The sequence below is a fragment of the Strongylocentrotus purpuratus genome, unplaced genomic scaffold, assembly GCF_000002235.5.
Source record: "Strongylocentrotus purpuratus isolate Spur 01 unplaced genomic scaffold, Spur_5.0 spur5_scaffold_4, whole genome shotgun sequence".
Lineage (NCBI taxonomy): Eukaryota > Metazoa > Echinodermata > Echinoidea > Camarodonta > Strongylocentrotidae > Strongylocentrotus > Strongylocentrotus purpuratus.
In genome coordinates, this window is record NW_022145610.1 from 9,020,652 (window position 1) to 9,044,973 (window position 24,322).

Here is a 24,322-nt window from a genome sequence, read left to right on the forward strand (position 1 = left end):
CCAAAACGCCCTCTGTTGTCCTTTGAGGGTCAGTTCCTAGCTGAGCTGATGTCCTTTTGAGTTTGTCCTTTCTCGTTTTCGTGCCTGATGTCTATTTGCTTACCGTAAACCAAAACGCCCTCTGTTTCTTCTGACCTGTACTTTGTCTATTTTGCTCTGACCTTTGATTTATTCTTTGTTAATTGGTCCTTTCTTCTGGGTACTTTGTCTATTTTGCTCTGTCCTTTGTTTGTTTGTATGCTTCTTTGTTTGTTTGTATGCATCTTTGTTTGTTTTTGTGACTGTTGATATTGGCACCTTTGGCGCTCCATACAATCGAGCTTTTTCGACCGCTCTTGTAATCATTGTGCTCATCGTTAACGAAACTTTCATGACTGCTGTTCGTGAGTACAACTTTTAATCGCTACAGTTTCGTTAGAAACGGAATGTATACATTTTATGCTGATTATATTAGATTTGTTTATTTATTTATTTATTCATGATTTCTTTCAACAGGGTTGTTTCATTCAGCACCTTTTAAAGCCTGTGGACCTGATTTTCAAGAAAGCCCTGCATAATACAATAACATTAAAAAACATAAATATAATAATACAAACATTATATATTGTACATAATTTATGCCCTACATGTAAAATATCAAAATAAACATATATCTTATACAAATTTGAATCATGCAATAGTTATTATCAATCATTCAAAAATAAATACTGAAGTATTACACTTACAAAACCCACCCCTAAATCAAAAACAAAAACACAATGGATAAATAGAAATAATACAATTATATACAGAAGGAGACAAATCTAGGCCTATTGCACTTTTGAAAGTTACCGATATAATTTTACAATCACATTAATTGGTTTTACAAAATATTAAAAACGCCAGGGGTTGGGGGGGGGGGGGAATAAATACGTTAAAAGGTTACAGAGCATGCGCGGAACCAGGCGGGGACACAACCGAGGTTTCAAAATATACTCATCTGACCGTAATTAAATGCCTAAAACCCCTGAGCTGCCGGTGGCTCCACGCCCTCGACCCCACCAGGGGAGGGGGCTAAGGCGGGCCCCTGAATGCTTATCGGACCGTTATAAAATGCCTCAAACCCATGAGTTTCATGGGCCTCAGCCACCTGGACCAAACGCCAATTAGTGACCTGCCAGAGTCATGAATAAGGTATCAAAATATGCTCATCTGATTGTAATTAAATGCCCATACCCCCTGAGCTTCCCGGGGCTCTGCCCCTTAACCCCCTATTGAATAATCCTGGCTACGCCTGTGATCATCAGTGCAGTCTGAATTGATTGTCATTTGTGATCGTACATGTGCAGTTATTAGCATAAAGCCTCTCACTCGCACGTAATAAGGTCAAACCCTCGTTGCCCTATTCAATGCAGATATTCAGATCACAAGAAAGAAAATGATTTACATTGAATTGAATGTTACGCGTTGTTATAAAGCTTTGTAACGCCTGGAAAATATGCAAGCAGACGGGGCAAAAGCGTTTAAAAATTTGTATTGGATGTCATGACTAATTTTTACGCAACTCTGGGAAAATATGCAAAAGGATGAGGCAAAAGCATGCCAAAATTTTGAGACACTTTTATTGGATTGGAAACATTTAAACATCCAGTGCAGTTGATTTATATTCAGATTACAAGTAAGCTTGAAAAACACGTTATGAAAACAAATACCAGCTTTTGTTTCTCATATTATTTTGTGCCATAGACCGTATAGTGGGCCCACACCTAGGCAGACACAAGGCCTTTATTTTTAATCGTGAGGGGACGATAAACGCGACATCCCGCAAATCACGATCGTATAGTGGGGTTCGATAGTGGGGTTTGATAGTGGGGTACGATAATTTTATGTACATATCTAGTGGCAAGCCCTGATAAACGTACGCGCCCTATATCAATGACAATAGGCCATTTTCGTGAAGTCTTTGTGAAGTGCATCAATACAAATGATTTCATTCACCTTGTAAGAATAACAGTATTTCAATAGACATAATCAGAACTGCATACATTAGTTGTTGCCAGATTGGACGTGATGGTACGGGATGTGGCCCTTAGTGGGAGACTCGTAGCTCTCTTTGCATGTTTAGTGCATGTGTTTGTATTTGTCAAGTTGTCTTGATATGTCTGTTTGTCTGTCTTGTTTCTTTGTCTGTCTGTGTTGCTCGTTGTATTGTACTGTTACTCATGCTCTATAAAATAATGTTTAAAAATTCATCCGATGGCCTTATACATATAGCCTATGTATAAAATAGTTATTTGTTATCATGATGTATAATAAGTTGAAGATTATTTCTATGAACTGTAGTGGTTTGGGAAACTCTCAGAAAATAAAAGATGTACTAAACTATTTAAATGGAAAACATGCTAACATTTGTTGTTTGCAAAATGAAAAATCTCTATCTAAATTCAAAAGTTCAAAATCCCTTAGACACGCGTGTTATAAGTCCGTTTTTGTCGAAAACAAAATCGTGTACAAACCCTACGGCCGTCCGCCAAGTCACTGCTATAACTACTTCTAATAATAACAATAATAATAATAATAGCCTAATAGTCCACTCCAAATTTTATTAAACCGAAACGGAAATTCTTTTTGCCCAAGTGATCGTGAGCCCGGCAGCCACTGAGCAGCGCCAGATCGACGTTGCTCTATTCAAACAAACATTAATAATACTTTATCAATGAGTTACATAAACAAATGATCCGGAATGCATTAGAAGAAGAATTGTGGAGATAAAACCTATTTCTAATTTTCTTACCCATGCATGAAGTAATTATTTATGTAAAAAATAGATCCGTTATTCGAAATCGGAAAAAAGCCTTTAATCAATTGTTAATAGAAGATTATTAATTAAGATCTTATCTCTCTCTCTCTCTCTCTCCCTCTCTATCTCTCTCTCTCTCTCTCACACACACACACACACACACTCCTCGCCCCATCTCTCTCTATCTCTCTCCCTCCATTCTCTCCCTCTATCCTCCCCCTAATTCTCCCCTTCTATCTATCTTTCTCCTTCAATATTCCTCATTCTCCCTCCTTTTACTCTCTCTGAATACAGTACCAGTGTCTCCTGAAGTCCTACTCAAATTTTGTTACAGGAATGTGTACCGTTCTTTGTGTCAGGAGGTTGCACAGACGGGACTATTCAACATGTCGGAATGTTTGACAGAGCAGCCCGAGTCGTATCACAGTACCAAGGATGTCACACCCTCCTATACAACCAGCTCCACTCCAGGTCCCTTCTTAGCTCCTCTACACGACTGTCATGAGAGGCTTAGTTTCCAAAATGGGTTGCTCCTGGCAACAAAGTTCTTGATGAGGATCTTGCTGACTGTTCCTACAAGCTCGCTCGTTGATAAGTAAAAAAAATATTTGGAGCACATACATGTCTTATAATTCGCTCATTAATTTAATATTCGAATTTAGTGGTTAGACTTCTAACATGCAGGACTGTTCTCAATTTATCTTAACAAGGGATAACAAAATTAGAATTATGGTGTACAAAATACAGTTCACAGTGATAATTTCGTGCCAATGTCAAAATTACAATAAACAGAATTAACATCACTTTTTGTGCTGTCACGTGTCTCTTCAGGAAAAATACAGATATGATAAGAAATTACATTTCTGTAATTAATGCTTGATTAGGTGTTAATTTGTATCTTCTTTTTCAGAATTGGACCGTTTTTAACGTTTTTCTTCAGTACACTCTTGACTCTGGCCGCCTGTTTGAGTAAGATCCTTCTCGATGTTCATAATTGTAGTTATTACTGCTACTCTTTTGTATCATCTCTCTCTCTCTCTCTCTCTCTTTCTTCGCCTGTTAATCCGTTACTTAAAGAGAAAGTCCAATTAAAGCAGAAAAGGTAAAGAAACAAATAATTCAAAATTTGAGGAAAATCCGATGAAGAATGAGAAAATTGTAGATTTGTATAGTGACTTACGTGTACCTGTGATTTCACATTCGACCCCATCTCCATTTGTTAATTGCTTTATAAATCTTAAAATTCCATTTTCTCGCGAAAGAAAAATATTGTACCAGCACTCTACTTGTAATTATTTAACATATGATTTTACACAACCCCTATACTAAGTTAATCGATTCCTTAATCATCAGTAAAGAAGAGGGCTTTTTTCTCTCTCTCCCCATTCCTTGTTATTTTCAGTAGAAAGCAAATGGTAAAACAAATTAAATTCTTTTAATTTTACAGTGATGGGCTTTGCTGACTCGATCCTGGTACTTTTTCTATCGCGAGCACTCCATGGCATCGGTGCGACTGGAGTGGAAATCGCAGGTACATTTGCCACTCTCCACCTTGGTGTAGTAAATGTGTACATGGTATAATGTAGCTATTATTTTCGTCATTGTTATTATTACAACTTTCATTTTAAGATATCTCGGAATCATCGGTGTAGATTGACCTATTGTCAACAGATTATAAGGCAGTCTTTAATATATTCCGAGATATCTTAAAATGTAAATGAACAATACAGTGTACAACATTTATCTCTAACCTCTTTCTCTCGTTCTCTATGCCCCTCTCTCTCTCTCTCTCTCTCCTCTTTCTCTCATTCTCTCTTTCTCTCTTATTTCACTTCTCCCCCTTATGCTTAAGATTGTATTCATGTATCTAAAGTATCAATAATCAATTCGTCCCCATTTTCACGAAGTGACGGATGAGCGCGCAATTAAAAGAAAGTTAGTTTTGAATAAATTGCTTCCGAACTTTCAAACCATAATCTCAACCACTTTAATGTATCAAGGGCAAATAAATGTTATATCCTGGGATAGAACATATCTCAATGTTTAGTTCTAAGTTTAATTATTTCCATAATTTCTTATACTTTGGGGGAAATGAGCTCTAAAAATAACGGCTTATGCCGAAAGGGTGGGTAGCGTCGCGTCGCGGCGACTTGAACGCGACCATTCGTCCGAAGCCCCCCCCCCCCGGTTTGGCCGAAAGGGTGCGTTGGATTGTTGGGTGCGTCAGGTCAGATAACGCGACCAAATGGCACATACAGGGGGGGGGGGGCTTATTCCAAATGTACGCGTTCAGAGTCCCATGCCGACAGCGCGCGCGCCTGTTACGTACCTTAGAGATCTATAATAACACTTGATCTCTATGTTACGTACGTATACGCACCTCGCGTACGTCGTGGATATCGATGGTGGATATCGATCGCAAGCTGACTAGCTGAGAGAGATGGAGAGAGGCTGGACATCTTCGAGCTTCGTGATCACTTTTGTGGTGAGTTTATATGAGTATTCCTGCATATTATCGTGTTTTTGTGTAGTACGTGTTCAAGTATACAAGTAAAATGTCAAAATATAGAAGTTTTTTAGTTTTGTTTCAATTGCCAAGTGGTAATCCGCAATGTTGTATTAAACTGACCTTGATGATCGGATCGTACGGTTGATCACAACGGCTGAGCTCAGTCCTATATGCTAAATTTGGTGTAATCTTTCAGAACTACCTATACGCAGAATTTTGAAATTGTTCTCCATTAATTAATTATGGTAAGTTATGCAAATTTATTCCAGAAAAAGCAAAAATTGCTTTTTCTCCCTCATTTCTTGACCAAATTTGATTTGGTTTGCTTTATCTGGTAGAGCTAAATTTGGTTTACTAAAATTCTACACAGAATTTTGAGATTTTGCTCCATTGATTAATTATGGTAATTTATTCATATTTATTCTAAAATTAACAAAAAATGCTTCTTCTCCTGTAGTTTCTATTTAATCTTGTTCGGCTAAATGAAATTATGTCCCTTCCAGGGCATCAAATTTTTATTTTTTGACCAGTTCAAAAGTGTACCACATAAAATTGACGATATTTGTTGTTACGAGATGCGGATGAGCGCTACGTCATTGACGTTCTGGTTTAATAAACTGAACTGAACTCGTGATCCAGGCCCCGCGCAACGGCGTAGCATGTTCTACAACGGTGGTGGGGCGTTTCGAGGTTTAATGAAGGAGTTAAATGGGAAATTAAAGTGATTAGAAATGGAGTTGAAAGTGAGTGGGGGACTGGAGGATAGAGTATTTTAGATAAGGTAGAGCGTTGCACAAATTGGCGGGGAGATCAAGGGGCGGAGCCCCCGGATGCTCAGGGGGTAGGGGCATTTAATTACGGCCAGATGAGCATATTTGAATACCTTATTCATGACACTGGCAGGTCACTAATTGGCGTATGGTCCAGGGGGCGGAGCCCCCGGAAGCGCAGGGGTTTTAGGCATTAAATTAAGGTCAGATGAGCATACAGGGGCCAGCCTTAGGGCCCAAGGTGGGGTCCAGTAGGCAGAGCCCCCAGAAGCTCAGGGGTATAGGTATTTAATTACGGTCACATGAGCATATTTTGTAACCTCCTTATTTTGTGACACTGACAATTCACTATTTTTCTTTTTTTTTTCTATTTCTTTCTATTTAATTCTCTTTAATAATATTTTTTCAAAAGTGTGTGTGTAAGGGGGAAGGGGGAAATTGAGCCCCCAAGCCCGCAGATCCGTGGGACCTGACATGTAGGCCTCTAAAAAGTACATAAGCACATTTCTTGCCTGACTGTAAATTTTGATATTTGTCATTCTCCAACAAACGCATAAAATGTATAATTTACTAAAAAGTGAGGAAAAATCCTTGGAAATTATGTCATTTCAGCAACAACTGTAAATCACTGGTATCGAATTAGACCCACCCCCCCCCCCTCCTTTTTTTTTTAAAAGAAAGGAAAGGAAAAAGTAAAGAAAAAAGGGCTAAAAATACGAGTTAGAAGTGGACCCACCAGGGCACTCACTTATCCGTATATAGGACAAGGCCCTGGGGCAGCTAGCCATACTCGGATATTATTTTGGGTCGTTTCCCGGTCAGAACTAGCCCTAATTATCATTCCAGGATTTCGTTTCAAAACCTCTCTCTTTGCTGAGGAGGGGGAGGGGTACAAATCGGGAAATATCACAACTGATCTCCCCTACCTTTCTTATTCCTCTTTTTCCCCATTTCCCTTCCCCTCCTTCTCTCTCTCTCTCTCTCTCTCTCTCTTTTGTTTGCTGAGGGGCCGGGGGAGGGAAGGCGAAGGCCTTTCGCCCCCGATCCACAACGCGTTGGTGAGAAAAAAGTTTTGTAACAGACTTCTGTATTTTTCATATCAGTCTTGTTTACACGCATGTACATACTAACACATATGCATCCACGTTTCTGATCATAGGGGGTGTGGCTACGCAAGATTAATTGTTATTGTACCTCTACTTTTCTGAAATGTTAGGCAACACGAACGTGGAATTACTTTACTGCACCTCGTGTATAAGGCGATCATTTGAATCTGATCAATACAATGTGAAATGTATGTAACCACTCAGTAGCTATGTACTTACTTTAATCTCAAATTTTTAATATCTTGCACTCCTTGCTAACCTTTAAGTTTACAAGAGGAATACTATTTTTGGTTATGACAGTAACTATTATACAGAAGATAGGAAAATAAAAAATAAAAAACAAACAAAAAAAACAAACAAAAACAAACATACATATTTTTCATTTTGAAGGCCGATACACTCAGTGGATACACTGAGTGGATCCTGATCCCCTCATGCTTCTTTATCACATTTATATGAACAATATTCCTACATTGTTCACACCCCTGAGCTTATTTAACGTATGGCTTCGTTGCACTTTATGATTAAAAAAAAGTATATTCCTGGGTTTGCTCCTTATGTGACCGCTTATTTATTATTCTTTTATGTGTAAATGATTTCAACTATTATATACATGTTCTTAGGTGGTTGAGCTCTGCTCTACTGCTTCCAGTGATTTTCTTATGCTGACCAAGATGGGTCTTATTATTTTTATAGATGAACTTTATATTGATATTGACTGCACATCAGCACCACTGACACACACGAACACACGTTCAGTCACTTGCAAACGCACCTACACCACAAGCACGCTTGCAGTTGATCCCTTACATAATATCTGGTACTTTACATTTTATCGTTTCTGATGGAGTCACTCTCTTTTATTCCTGATAATTACATAGAAAATTCATACAATAGCAAATACTACACACCTCAAGAATTCAATAACATGTTTGATAGTAATCCAAATGATATTTCCCTTTTACATGCACATTTAAGAAGTCTGAATAGAAACTTCGAATATTTTGAAAATCTCTTACACACGTTAAACAATTTCAAATTCTCTGTTATTGGTATTAGCGAGACATGGCTACATGAAAATTCTCCAGATTTGTTTAATTTACCAAATTATAAGTTGATAAGGGCAGATCGCAAAGGAAAAAGAGGCGGAGGCGTGGCCTTCTACATTGATGAAAAACTGAAATTTAAGATCCGTTCCGATGTGAAACTGTTACATGCAGAGACTTTATTCATTGAAATAGAAAACACAGGATTTAAGAATATCATCATAGGTTTAATTTATAGACCGCCAGACTCTAATCTTGATTTATTTTATAAGGAACTTGAGCAATATCTCTATATAATAGGTAATGAAAATAAGCATACTTTTATTCTTGGAGATTTTAATATCAATTTCTTACCCTCAGTCGTCAATAATAACTCAAACAATTTTATGAAACTTATGTACTCATTCGGCTTCCATTCATTCATCAATAAATCCACCAGAATTAACCCATATTCATCAACTCAAATTGACAACATTTTTTCCAACGTACATAACAACATGAATAACAAAATGATAGGAGGAATTCTATGCTCTGAAGTTTCAGACCACTTACCAATATTTTTAACTTGTGAATTAAAACTACCATGCCCCAAATCATTTAACCAACGTACATATCGAAAAGAATCTAAACGTAATATTGAATTAATGAAGCAAGACTTATTAATTGAGGGGTGGGAGGATGTATACAATGAAGCTGACGCGAACATATCATATAATCTCTTGAATAATAAATTACAACATTATTATGAAAAAAATATTCCCATAGGTAAAGTAAAAAATAATAGAAAAACCCCAAAACATCCTTGGATAACAAAGGGTTTTTTGAAAACAATACAGACACGTAATCGCCTTTACAAATCACATTTACACAATCCTACTGAAGCCAATTAAAAAACATACAAGTTATATCGCAACAAGTTTACAAAATTAATTCGTATATCACGTAAACTGTATTATGCTAATAGAATAAAGGACGTCAGTTCAAATACTAATGCAACATGGAAAGTCATCAAAGAGGTAATGGGAACTAAGGCAAATCCCCACCTACTGATGATATGACTTTAAATGGTTCTAAAGTTGACTCTTCCCTTCATGCAAACTCATTTAATTCATTTTTTACAAACATCGGACCCGAACTTGCAAGCAAGATTAATAGCCGAAATGCGCATTTCACGGAATATCTCCCCCAACCTAATCCACATTCTCTGTTCTTGAGCCCCACGAACCCCACCGAAATGATCAATATTACACGTTCTCTTAACAACTCCAAATCTCACGGGCATGATAGAATTAGTGTGTCTCTTTTAAAAGAAATAATCCACCCACTTGCTAACCCTCTTAGTCACATTTTCAATAAATCATTATCACAAGGTGTTTTTCCGGACTTATTCAAAATCGCCAAAATCAATCCAATTTTCAAAAAAGACAATCCTCATGAAATTACGAATTATCGCCCCATATCTCTACTCCCAAGTATATCCAACATTTTTGAAAAAATAGTATATAATAGACTCTATGAATTTATCAACAAACACAATTTGCTAACTTCTAATCAATATGGCTTCAGAAAAAATTACTCAACAAACCTGGCTTTAATCCAAATTTATGATAAAATTACAAACGCCATAGCTAACAAAGAACATGTCATTGGTATATTTTGTGACCTCAGTAAGGCATTCGATACACTTAATCACGATATTTTACTTTCAAAACTTAATTATTATGGTATACGAGGTCAATCACTCCTTTGGTGTAAAGATTATTTAAGAAATCGAAGACAATATGTCACATTTAATGGTTATGACTCTGATTCACTTTTAGTTCAATGTGGTGTCCCTCAAGGCTCCATTCTAGGCCCACTGTTATTTCTGCTATATGTCAATGACATTATTAATACATCCTCCATTTTATCTTTTGTATTATTCGCCGACGACACAAATATCTTTTTTTCTCATAAAAATCTCACTTCCTTAAACAACATATTAAATCATGAAATAAACAAAGTATCACAATGGTTTAAAGCTAAAAAACTATCTTTGAACACAAAAAAGACCCACTTCATCTATTTTAAACACCATTCTTATGTTACTGATACTCCAATTCACTTACAGATTGACGGCATGCCATTAAGCCCCAGTCCCATATATAGCCGGACCAGCACGGACGAGCACGGACCACTCCGGACCATCCCGGACCATGGTCTGGGGTGATCCGGGATGGTCCGGGATGTTTTGTTCAAAAAAGTGTGATGCTTTTAAGCTACAGTCCCATATACGTCCCGGACCGTCCCGGACCATCCCGGACCCCATCCTGGGTGATCCGGGATTCGGTCCGTGTTGACACCATGTTGGCACCGGGGTGGTCCTGGATGGTCCTGGATGGTCCTGGATGGTCCTGGATGGTCCTGGGCGGTCCGGGAGTCGACCCCGGATGTTTTTGACGGTCAAAAACTGCCGGGGTGGTCCGGGACGGTCCGGGACAATAGTTTGATCCGGGGTGATCCGTGTAGCCACCGTGCTGGGTCCGGGGTCATCCGTAGTGGCGCCGGGGCGGTCCGTGTTGATCCGTGGCAGTCCGGGAGTGAGTTATTGACCGCCCAGGACCATCCAGGACCATCCAGGACCACCCCGGTGCCAACACGGTGTCAACACGGACCGAATCCCGGATCACCCCGGATGGGGTCCGGGATGGTCCGGGACGGTCCGGGACGTATATGGGACTGTAGCTTTAAGCCCCAGTCCCATATAAAGCCGGACCAGCACGGACGAGCACGGACCACTCCGGACCATCCCGGACCATGGTCTGGGGTGATCCGGGATGGTCCGGGATGTTTTGTTCAAAAAAGTGTGATGCTTTTAAGCTACAGTCCCATATACGTCCCGGACCGTCCCGGACCATCCCGGACTCCATCCGGGGTGATCCGGGATTCGGTCCGTGTTGACACCGTGTTGGCACCGGGGTGGTCCTGGATGGTCCTGGATGGTCCTGGGCGGTCAATAACTCACTCCCGGACTGCCACGGATCAACACGGACCGCCCCGGCGCCACTACGGATGACCCCGGACCCAGCACGGTGGCTACACGGATCACCCCGGATCAAACTATTGTACCGGACCGTCCCGGACCACCCCGGCAGTTTTTGACCGTCAAAAACATCCGGGGTCGACTCCCGGACCGCCCAGGACCATCCAGGACCATCCAGGACCATCCAGGATCATCCAGGACCACCCCGGTGCCAACACGGTGTCAACACGGACCGAATCCCGGATCACCCCGGATGGGGTCCGGGATGGTCCGGGACGGTCCGGGACGTATATGGGACTGTAGCTTTAGAGCAGAAAACTCACTCTAGATTTTTAGGTGTTATCATAGATCAAACTTTATCTTGGAATGTACATCTGCACCGTATCATAATAAGTATCTCAAAAAGTATTGGAATAATTTCCAAGTTAAGATTTATTTTACCTCATAAAACTTTATTTTTATTGTATAATTCGTTAGTACTCCCATATATAACCTACTGTAACGTTGTTTGGGCTAGTTGTGGTTCTACAAAGCTGTCTCCTATTTTTAAACTACAAAAGAGAGCAATTCGCATTTGTACAGGATCGCATTACTTGGCCCACACCGATCCTTTATTTTTTAAACAAAAAGCACTAAAAATTGCCGACTTATATACTATTCAAATAGCTATCATTATGTTTAAGTATATTAGTAATCTGCTCCCTTCGTCTTTTGATGACATGTTTAAATTCAATAGCTCTGTCCATACCTACCCAACTCGCATATCCGGAAACTTTCATCTCACAAACCCAAGACTGTTAATTGCCTCTAAATCAATTCGTCATCATGGTCCAGACATCTGGAATAATCTTTCAGACAATATTAAATCTTGTTCGACCATATACTCCTTGAAAGCCACTCTAAAAAAAACTATCATTCAATCGTATGAATCCCATACACCAAATTAATATATTCACATGAATATTCACATTCGTCATTCAATATCCTCATTTTACTCAACTGCTACGTACAGCACCAGCACCTGCACCTGCACCTGCAATGCACCCACTTGACCAGTTAGTATCAATTTCAGTCACGAATCTTTTTATGAGGCCGCCATCAATTTCAAGCCTTACCGCTCACGATGGCGGTCTCCTGCGTTCATTGATTGGATTATATATTATATTATATGTGATATATTATATTATATTATATGTGAGAGTATGTATAGGTGTATATGTGTATGTATGTATGCATGTGCTGTGTATATGTATATATATATATATATGTATATGTAGGTATATGTGCGTATATATGGATATATATATCTATATAAAAAAAAATTAAGCTCTCTTCCTTATTTTGTATTCATTATGTATCATGACTATATTGTTTATCTTATGAATTGTTTTGTATATTATCTTTGTAAACACATTTTATATTATGTATTGTATTATTTTGAACGCAGAAATAAAAGCAAACAAACAAACAAACAAAATCTGATCTCTCGTACCTTTTCTTTCCCTTTCCCGTTTCTTCCTTCTCTCTCTGTTAAGTTTGCTGAGGAAGGGGGAGGCAAGGGCCATTTGCCCCCCCCCCCTCCCATTGGCGGGAAAACTAAAACTGATATCCCCCCTTCTTTTCTTTCCTTCCCTTTATCTCCTCTTTTCCTAGGAGGCTTCCCCTCGATCTCCTTCTTTCCCCTTTTCTTTTCTTCTTCCTATCCTTTTGTCTCTTCTTTCCCTTTCACTTATTTTCCTTCCTTCTCTCTCTCTCTCTCTCTATCTCTTTTGCTGGGGTGGTGCTGGGGGTGGTGAAGGCCTTTAGCCCCCGATCTCCCTTCCCCCCCCCCCTTTTTTTCGTCTTCCTCTTCTTCCTTTCCCTTACTCTCAGCTTTACCTTTCCCTTCTTTTCCTTCTCTCTCTATCTCTTCTTTTTTGTTGGCGCCGGGGCAAGGCCCCGTAGCCCCCCCCCCCCCTGGATCTGCGCCGGGAAGACCTGTAATGTCATCCCTAGCTAGCTGGTAAAGCAGAATATGGGTTATCCAGCCGTTTCATTCACTGTGTATAATTATACTTGTATTGATGACTATGTACGTGTGGACTAGAGTACGGACATTCGGTGCGGCAGGCGGCATATTGGTGCGAGACCTCTTCCGCACAGGTTGTCCGTCAGACAATTGAGGCGCGCACGGAATGTCCGATACGGACTTCTGCGCGGATAAAATCCGCACCGATCGTCCGCTCTCGATCGATCTCTAATTCCCGGACGAACGGTGCGGGCTACATTCTACGCGGTCGCACCGGCTATAAGCGCGTACTTAGCCGTCACTTCGTGAAAACAGAAAATCCTTTTACTAACTACTAGTTAGTAAAAGGATTTTCTGTTTTAGTTTCTTGTTTACGTCATCGTCATAGTGACATAATTAAATATTATTGTGGTTCGAAATTTTGTGAGGTTCAAGATGTTAGTGACTGATGTCCAAAAATGCGACAAAATTACTGGAATTATATGCGATTTTCCTAATTACCGTGACTTCGTGAAAAAAGGGACGATTTATGCCACAAATGTACTGGATTGTACACAAACACAATATAATCTAATCAGTGGCACTGTATGTAATATTTAGAAAAATGATATTGGATAAGTAACAACACGCGGTAGGTAAGTAAGCAAGTAACTAATATAAATAATGATAATGATGATAATAATATCAATAATAATCTCATTTTGTTTATAACCTTTCTGATGTAATTGATTATAAGAATGACGATATAAGTCTGTTATTTTGTATGTATTATGAAAGTATTTTGTCTCATTATATGTATGTTTATATTACTATACTACTTGTACCAACCATGCAGGGGGATCGAATTTCCTGATATGGACAATTACTTATATACTTATACTTATAAAAAGCATCATTGTAAGGCATCATTGTAACAGCACGTCTGTGAGATGTGGATCGAGGACAGAAGCCGATTTCTCCACGAGTGGAGATGCAATGTTCAATCCGTTAATGAGAGGGCTAGGAATCCAGAAAAAAATTGAGAGGATAATGTAAGGCCACAGTGAATATGCTTAATGTCCGTTGTGTATATAGTGGCAAAGGGACACGATTATCGTATATTGTTATACATGTATATTTTGAAATGATCTAACTACAAGCCACAACAATATTTAATCGAAGGTTTTTATCATTTCATTCATCTCAAGGAATTTCTTACTTAGCCGTACGATACCAAGATGATGAGAACAAGAAAGGATTTGTTTTTGGTTTGGTGATCAGCGGCTTTGCTTTCGGAACACTTAGTAAGTCTTGAATTATTTCATTTTCACATTCAAGGACGTAATAGGTATTAAGCGGAGGGTCAAAGTCAGAAAAGAGGAGTTTTCCTGCCACTATACCGCACAAACTGAGCACATCTCATTTATTCGAAAGACTGGATCAAGATACACAATATTCCAGAATATTTTTTAAGCGCGATCACCCCTTAGTCGGAGGGGGCGTCTAAAAAGGCGGCCCTTTTGACGAAAATTAGTATTTTGTAAATAATATTTAAGGGAGCTTTGAACCACCATGAGTTTGGTGTCATATGAAAGAAAATTAAATCGTTTATTTTTGTATGGCAATTTCAAAGGAATGGGATTAATTAAAATCACACATTTAAGTAAAAAACATGATTTTTGTGTGTGATTGATTTTTAAACAAATTGATTTTTTTTAATCAAAAACCGTTATTTTCCATGTATCCAAATCGGAGAGGCGTCTTTTATTGTCACTTTCCAGGAATTTGGCCATGTTTAAGGATAATTTATTGTTTAAAAAGGGAGGCTTATATCTCTTTTCAGTCACGGTGAAAAGATATAGCAAATTTAAGTTATTTATTTGACTTCCACAAAAACTACATTTTTCCCGTATGTGTATTAACAGCTTGGATGTACTTGTATTTATGTATTTAGGACGTGCTTACTGTGTTTAAATCAATTTTTAGGATATGTTTTAAAGATATAGACCGGTAGTGGTAAAATTACGGTTCAAGGGTTTTGTGTGCAAAATATCCATTCAATATTGTTTAAATATTGCCTTCAGAGGTTTAGATGACTTTACTTCAACCTAAATTCGCAAAAAAGCAGAAATATATGCCCAAATGTTCAAGTGCATTCGCGATATCTCTTACATACTCCTATAACAGCGCCATGTACCCCCCCCCCTTCCCGGCTGCTATCGACTCAAGCCTTCTTGCTTATGATGGTTGGCATCTGCATTTATCTTGATTATTTTACTTACCTCCATACTCCAAGCTTTCAATTATATACATATATATATATATATAGGCCTATATATGCATTTTATGTGTGTGTATTTAAGTTGTCACTCTTTATGTATATCAATTATGTGTTATATACTATTATTGTTATTTGAATGTTTTATATTTGATGTATCAATAAATGTAGAAATATCTGCTATAATATATCTATCCAGGCCGGATCGATATGATAATTTACCAAATATATCAATTAGTAAGCGGTTTTCCGGCAAAATTTGTATCATCACGTATTTGTCAAAACACATTCTTTCACATGATTGGTAATAAGAGCTTCCATTTCATTTTTTGAGAGGGGGCGTTTCCCAGCTTGGCTATACCTTTAAGCTAAACCTCTTATAAATATGGGTTGGTGTCGAATGATGGATAATTAACTTACATTCAGGTTGATATCAATTTCCCTGAGTTATGTAGTGTGTAAAATGTAAATTTTGAGCCGATAACGTGTTTTGGGAGATTATTTCCCCCTGATTTAAAAAATAGTTTGTTGACAAAATACTGGTATTACACTGGTTTTCAAGAACGCCGGCAAAATAGGTGGTGTTGCACGAATGAATTCTGTATATCAGCACACCATGTTATAATTTTAAGAGCAATTTGAAGGATATTTTGAGAACATTTTTGTTTTAATTCAGAAAATCCAATTGCGCATTTGCAATCAGATAATGACCCAACTAAAATGTTGAAAGAAATGGAAAGAAGATCATGATTGTGGGCACAGGTGCGGTTGTTTTTTCCAGACGAGTTATGATGCACAATATTCAAAATTGGTGTAACCTTGCGTCCTTGCCTTCAAGTTGTGATTCTCGACTTTAATGATTACGAAGTATAGGGATTATAACATTAATTTCTTTTCTTGCCTTTTTACCCCCTCCCCCATTATCTCTCTCTCTCTCTCCATCTCCATCTCCATCTCCCCCCCCCCCCCATCTCTCTCTCTCTCTCTCTCTCTCCCTCTCCTCTCTTTCCCCCTCTCTGTAGTCGGTCCAACTTTAGGTTCTGTCCTGTATGGACTAGTAGGTCAGTCTGCTCCATTCCTGGTCATCTCTGCTGTATTAATTGCTTCTGTAGGTATGTTCTTTTTCCAGGTCAGAAGTTAGCTCGATAAATATTTACCCCCATTCCCCCCCCCCCCCCCCAAACAAAACAAAAAAATATATATATATATATATATATAATGATCGAAACACTTTCAAGAAATCAACTTAGGGGCAATGTTATACTCTGTTTTATTCCATATCGAAATCATGTACGGATGATGTAACATGCTATTATACGACGTCAGAACATTATCAAGGGACAGAGCTATTGCAAGTGCATTAGCTGTGTTGATTTTTCGAAAGTCTTTGCGATCCTGTCCCGTAGTATTCCACATTGTATCTTCTCTTTCAAAATCATGTTGATAGTGAAATCCACCCAATATGTGGAAATAAGTTAATAAGATTCATAAAATATATACAAGAGTAAAACGTCTAGAGATTTTTGTTTGATATTTGGCATGGTATACTTTTTTCCAATACATTATTTGTTTTAAAAATGTGCTATATTATGATACTCATCAAAATAGTTTTGTTTCATTGACTTGTAATGTGTACGTAATATGCTTACGCCAAATATTTTAGAGTGCACGATCATGTCCTTTTTCTACTCACAGTTTTTATTCCAATCTTCATGCCTGTGGACATACGACCTCCTTTAACAGAAGAGGGGTCATCTGCTCTTACCTTAATAATGAATCCTTACACCATACTGGTCTCGGGTATGTAGCAGACGTAATAATGGGGACTTTTAGACAACGACAACATGGATTGCTACGATCGACGTCCATTTAATGCGCTGCCTTGAATGGACGTCACACGTATCAGTCCACGCAAATCTAAAAGTCCCTACTGTCATTGAATGTAAGGACAGAATTTATAAAGCCCTTCTGCTATAATTGAAGCGTAACATAGTGTATCATTAACCTAGTAATATGATTCAATAAGGGATGAAATTACGATTCTGTCTTCACTCCTCAGGGGAGTATTCCAGTCAGTCGCAATTATTCCAAAACAGTGACATTCTAATCATGCTGGGAACCCACTCAACACCTGCGTGGACAGGATAAACTTAGATATTTAATGGTGGATCATTGGTGGTTCCAGGAGTCTCTTGTCAGGTGGGGGGGGGGGGTGGTGGCAAAGGTATCCATGTAAATAGCTATGGTGAAGCTTAACAGTGCATCCAAAATTACATAGAAATTACAAGGTCCAAACCTTGAAATTTATCATAGACCTTGTAATTTATCAAAAAGAAAGCCAAACTCGTATTTTGACTCTATTAATAATTCATTCATATCGTTGATGCCTAGAAACATTATTTCACATGTAAAAGAGGAGCCTTTGGGTCTTTACACAAATTTCATTTCGGTATGCTTTCATAGTTGAAGGGAATGTAACTGAATTGTATCATCACCATTACATATCTTGTTTTCGTATGTAGTTCTCGCTTTGATGACCACGATGGGCATGGCCTACGCTAGTGCAACCCTTCCAATCTGGCTTCGATCAACTTTCCTCACACCAGACTGGCAAATAGGTATACACAATAGTATGCACCACGTAGTGACAGATACCGGGGGCATGAGTGGCTGTGCCCTCATTTTAACCAATATCTTCACAACACAAAAGGTCCCTTCCCCCATTGTGTTTTGTGCCCACTTACAAATTCTTGACCTCAAATATCATGTTCATTTCAGGTGACGTATTTTTCTATCGTTATGCATTATTTTCTTACTTCTTTGCTTATTTTCTTTTTTTCTTTTTTTCAGAGGCCAAGACTATACTATTTTTCACATGTTTAAAATGTAGTCGGTGGCGTATCCTTAATAGGCTTGGTGTAACCCCCTCCCCACCCTTGTTAAAAGCCCAGAAACACTCATTGGAGTGTGTATCCGTCATGCGGGAATGCCGAGATACCCCCCGGCCCCCTCCTCCCCACCTCCCCCTTCTTGAAAAGGATTTAGCCTCCCTGTACACTGACTGTCAATTTCTCGACATTATATCATCACACCGTTTGCAACCATTATTTTTTTTTTTTTTAGAACCATGTAGAAATCGTACGAATTACGCACAAAAAAGATTCAGATGAACGGTTATAAACGTAAAGTCTAGGGTCTGGAATCATCAAAATGATAAGAAATCTGGCCAAGTCTTGGTAAAGTTACAAACACTGTACACAGAAAGATGTATATGGGACTACACGAACACGTGGCGTAAAAAACCTACCCCCGAGTTTTACGATGTTACATGACATATTTAGAATAAGAAGGCATTTGAAGAGCCATGCTTTTCAGGGAATATGTCTTATCTGATGTTCTTCCACACTTGCATAATAAGAATGATAAAGTTCACAAATTATTTTTCACCTCTTCCCAGAACTCAACCAGTTCTGCTTATTATACAAAATATAATTACGTCAATAAAGTGCTCATTTCTTCTCCAGGTCTGATTTTCATTCCAACCAGTATCATGCACGTTATATCAGGACCTCTTATCGGATACTGGAATAAAAAATTGAAAAGGTAGCTGTTTCTTCATTTCTTTCTTCCCCTGTAATGTTCATCAAGGTTTTTTTTTTTCGTACTTACATCTTTTTCAAAAGAAATGATATGTTCGAACGAGAGATGTTCAGAAAATATGGACTTGTGTGGTTCTGTTGATACAAATATATAATGCTTGATATTTTTATGTTAAGTGATAATTTCGAAATAAGAAGAGGGGAGGGTATAATAATTTGTTAAAATATTACGAATTCATAAATCGTTTTATTCACATGTTTATTCATAAAATTGGTGCTTAGTATGTATATCTATATTCATATTTTTGAATGTCGCATAAAAGTTTTAAAATTTGAAGAAAACTGTTCACTATCTGCAATCACAGATGGAGGTGTATGTTTGTTGGGGTGTTAGCGATGGCCATTGGTATTTCCACGGTAAGTTAAATACGTGCACTAGACAAGTTCATAAATATGTGTATTGCGTGCGCACATATTTTTTTCTAAATTATTAGTTACTTTTGACAACTAAACAGCTTGACAACGGCTCACCCAATACATCAAAACTATATACTCATGTACGACAGATTTATCAAAATACAATGTTAGCATGTAATATTATCATTGAAAGGGACATTTGTCGATATATCAAGTTGACTTAGAGCTTTAATGTATTTACGTCAGTGGTGTGCAAGAAAAAAAGGTTCTACACTGTTTAAAGTAGAAAATAAGAATGTCAATGTTTGCTATGCTTTTGATCTATATATTTTATAACATACCAAGCATTTAGTTCGAAAGTATAGTGTAAATTATATATCTTCGGAGGGACTGGAGTAACATGCCAGTCCCTCTTCAGATAGATAATTTCTGACAGCTTGGTATATAATTATATTGACTATCTTAGCAGTGTAATAGTATATATCTATTGTATCATGATGTTTCAGGGTTTTGTCTGAAATGCAGACTTCACATTTGAATTAGCATTACTATCATTAAAAAAATGAAGTTAAAGTATAACAGAAGAAATGAATAAGTAGTAGCTACAATTTGATATTATTTACACTGATTAATACTATTCACGTTATATCACAAAGCTTCCACTAGCTCACGGGATCTGGCACCTGATTCCCTCTATGAGCATCATTGGATTTGCCTTTGGTGAGTTGAATACGTATCATATTCTACATTATATCATTAAGTTCAAGAACAGATAATAGGCCACGCCGGATACAATACCATGATTAAATCACTCTGTCCCTTCTTTTCTAACCTCTCTCTCTCTCACTCTCTCTCTCTCTCTCTCTCTCTGTCTCTCTCTGTCTCTCTCTCTCTCTCTCTCTCTCTCTCTCTCTCTCTCTCTCCCTCTCAGTCATTCTAATCTTAATTTGTCACCCCTCTTTATTGGCAGGTACTGTTGATAGCACCGTAATGGGAATAATGTATCGAATTGTAGAAGTTTGGTATAACGGCGCGCACAGCTTGGCTGCCGCCGTTTTCGTCTTTAACTTTTGTCTTGCGTACACAATAGGTAAGCAACATTTCATCTTGTTCATTATTTGTAGATTTTTTTTTTTTTTTTTTTTTTTTAAATAATTTTTTAGGGGGGGGGCTGTTGTGGGGTCATGGGGTTCTTTAATTCATTTTCTACAGTCATGTTCCTTGCTTTAATTCATTTAAAATCAATATAATATTGGATTGCCACCCCCTCCCTCCCCCTCCCTATCCTTTCTCTCTAGAGCTGCTACTTGTCTTGAGTCTCTTTTTCTTTTTTTCATGAAACGACAACTTTTATTCATTTAATGTTGAATAACTATAAAAACAGAAGTTAGCAATATATTATTCTCCAAAACAGAATTGTAATGCTACTCAAAAGGCTCACTTAGAAAAAGTAATTTTTTTAAGGAGATTCGTCACAAAACAGATTTCTTATTCAGAGCATTTTAATTGTCGAGGTTAGATAACGACTACCCTAAAATAATACATCTACAATTATCAAATTTTGTTTATTAAAAAAAAAAAATTGTTTATTACAATGCATTCTCCTCGCAGGTACGATGACTTCAGGTTTTATTGTCGGATATATTGGATTTAATTGGTAAGTTTTGTGTGAGCTATACAGTGCGTCCCAGAAAAACACGAAACCGAGAATTATCGATGTTTTATCATAACGTAATCACCGTTATAATTAATAAATGACACATATTTGAAAAGCTTAGCTCCATATTTCACTCATGAGTGATTAAAAACAATTTGAAGAAAGGGTACCAAAAAGTCATTTGGCGAACGGTATTTCCAGAAAGTTCGTTTTCTGCCCTTTCATATGACACCTCAATCAGGAAAAATGAGCCAGGAATAACCAGTGGTGGATCCCGGGGCCCTGGGCCCCGGGCCCCCTCCCCTGGGGAAAAAAAACGTGTATTCGTTCTGTCATTACACAGGTAACTGCCCGCCCTACCCCCCTCCCCCATTCAGTGTTATTTAGGGTACGCATATGCATGTTCCCTCCTTTTGAAAAGTCAATACGGGCCGGATTTTTGTGTACTACGAGCCGGACTTTGGTGCGTGAAACTACCGGACATTTTGGGAACACGCATGGTATCCCTCCGTTCACGGAGTGGGGGGGGGGGGGGGGGGGAGGAGGAGGTGGTCGGGGGTAACTGTCCCCAGAGAAGGTGCACAATTTGTGACTTCTCTTCTTTTTAAGCACAAGCTATATATAAACAGATCTTGGACAGAGGTAGAGTTCAGGTTTAATAAACATGGACATGATGGAAACAAAATGCAAAGATGAATAAAGAAAAAGATGTTAAATGAAAAGAAAGAAAGATCACCTACTCAATCAAGATTGATCAAAACAAACCATTAAAAAAATAACCCCTAAGGCATTTATAATGAAAAATATGAAGATATGAATAAAGAGATGTTTCAACAAAAATAAAGAATGTCGAAAGAAAGAGAAAACATAAAATACAATATAAATATATCAGAAAAATAAGAAGATTGTGTAATGTGAAATCATGTCAGAAAAGATATAGAGAAAAAGAATAAATAAATGAACATGAAATACTGAATATCCGATTGAACATCGAGCCTCATACTATGATTATGAGGTCTCGTTTTAATTTTAATGTCCCGATTGCGAAAGAAGTTGCCCATAGACGAAAATGAAACCGCCAAAGAATTCACCTGCCACTCAACATTGGCGAAATTGAATGACCCTTACGCATTTCCAAATTGACTGAACCAAGCTTTAATTTGAATGTGCATATTTAGAAAATTCGGTGACTCGAAACGAAATTGAATGCAACAAGTTTAAAAATGAAACAGGGGAGAAAATTTGCTCGAACATGAATGCACTTTAATGATATTGATTGCTGCTTTTACGAAATTGGCCGGGAAAACCTATAATAATTTATAGGGCAGTTTTGTTTAAAGTAAGTTTTTAATTATCTGTAATGTTATTATTAGAATTATGTATTATTATTGCTGTATGTTTAGTTTACGTTGTGCCTTGATATGTTGAGCGTTTAAAAACATTGTATTAAGCGCTTTATAAATGTGATTTATTATTATTAATGAGAGAGCGTTTAAACTATGAGTACAAGTGGCATTGCGCATTGTAGCGTGTCTTTAGAAACAATTTATTGATACGACATTTGAGAGAGTTGTATTTTATTTTCAGTCACCTTCTTCGTCTTTTTAATTGCGACGTACCACCAACCGTAACTGAAGTCTAATTACCTTTTTTTTGTATTGCATTGTGTTGTACAGGACTATGTGGAGCTTATCGATAGCCATTCTCGTGTCTTCACCATTTTGTTTACTGCTCAGTCGAATTCCAGAAGAGAAAGAAACCCTACCATCTCCTGATCAAGATGTTCTGTTACCGAACTGTCCACCCGAGACAATAGAAGATAAACCACAACCATCGCTTGATGAAACCATACGCTTGATCAAAGGATGATAGCAAACTATCGTAAACACGATCACAAGATGTTGCATTATATATATACCAAAATCATGTTTCCCATTTTGTAAAGCATCACCGTGATGTTCCCACATTTCAAACAGTCTCACAACACTTATACTTTATAATGTGCTCCGGCAATAATTATTGTTTCCGCGGACAACAGTATTTCTGACATTAACTGAATTCCTGATTTCAACCATGAAACTATACAAACCGTATTACATAACCTAAAAACCAAACCACGACCCTTATATTCCTTAGCCTATTTTTGACATAGCGAAACGGGGAGCAAACGTCCCCGGAACATGTATCAGATTACTTGCAGACACTTACTGCCTGTTACTGGTGCTGTATACCACTATGATGCCTTTACAAATTTGTGTTCTTTATTTTATGTTTCATCAAAGAAGTACGCTCTATGATTAAAATCAAATTAATTTCTTTCCAGATTGTTACGGCAGCAAATTAAAGTGTGCTCGTAAAGATCTGTAATACTGTTTTAACTTACTTTACCAAAACTCTCTATAAATATTATGAAACTAAGTTTTAGGGGTTTGCTTCTTTAGCATGCCCCTCCGTGTCATAGTATTTAGATCAACAATGTTTCGTTATAATTTTCGGTTCTTCAATATTTCTCATTTATACAATTCTATCACATTGTTTTATGTCATTGTTGAATTTATATGTACTTTGTACATGTTTAAATGTGTTCATATTGAAACGGAAATATATATATCAATTCAAATCAAATTAAGGTCAATGGTTGAATGTAATGGTAATTGATGAGGACACCACCATAAATACTCTTTGAAAATAGTTCAAATTTCCTCTTCCGAACTCGAGGAACATGATAAAGGGATACAAAAACTCTTTCTTGTGATATCCCGAACGCGTCACAGCGCCATCATCATTCATGTAGCAGTCGGCGTAAACAAAGGAGGCGTATACTTGGATTGTGTTTTTAAAAGTTATCATCATATTTTAATATCATTTCTCATACTTAGCACCATCATTTTATATCTACAAAATAATGGATATTATCGTAATACAGCAGTATTAATCTAAATAGTGGTAGTTATACTTTTGTTATCCCTCTACTTCATTTGATTGTACACTTTTATATTATGTTCTGTGGCCAATAAATTCAATTCAATTCAATTCGATTACAGTCGTGTAACGAGCGAATTGATGTTTGGTCTACAACCAGTTCATCTACTACCCAATTAGTCTATTCCCGTATTGTCTACCAACAGTCCGTCTACTATCCACGTGATCTA

At 37.7% G+C, this 24,322-nt stretch overlaps 1 protein-coding gene across 1 annotated transcript; it reads left to right on the forward strand.

The window, feature by feature from the left end:
* Positions 1-325: 325 nt before the first annotated feature.
* On the forward strand, positions 326-23,998 carry LOC100889040 (chromaffin granule amine transporter). Its single transcript, XM_030997835.1, has 14 exons — positions 326-383; positions 3,074-3,374; positions 3,690-3,748; positions 4,227-4,310; positions 14,428-14,523; positions 16,520-16,609; positions 17,193-17,297; positions 18,020-18,115; positions 19,022-19,100; positions 19,462-19,513; positions 20,170-20,233; positions 20,484-20,603; positions 21,125-21,170; positions 22,847-23,998. The coding sequence occupies exons 1-14, from the start codon at positions 371-373 to the stop codon at positions 23,037-23,039; spliced, it is 1,398 nt and encodes a 465-aa protein (XP_030853695.1). The 5' UTR covers positions 326-370; the 3' UTR covers positions 23,040-23,998.
* Positions 23,999-24,322: the final 324 nt, after the last annotated feature.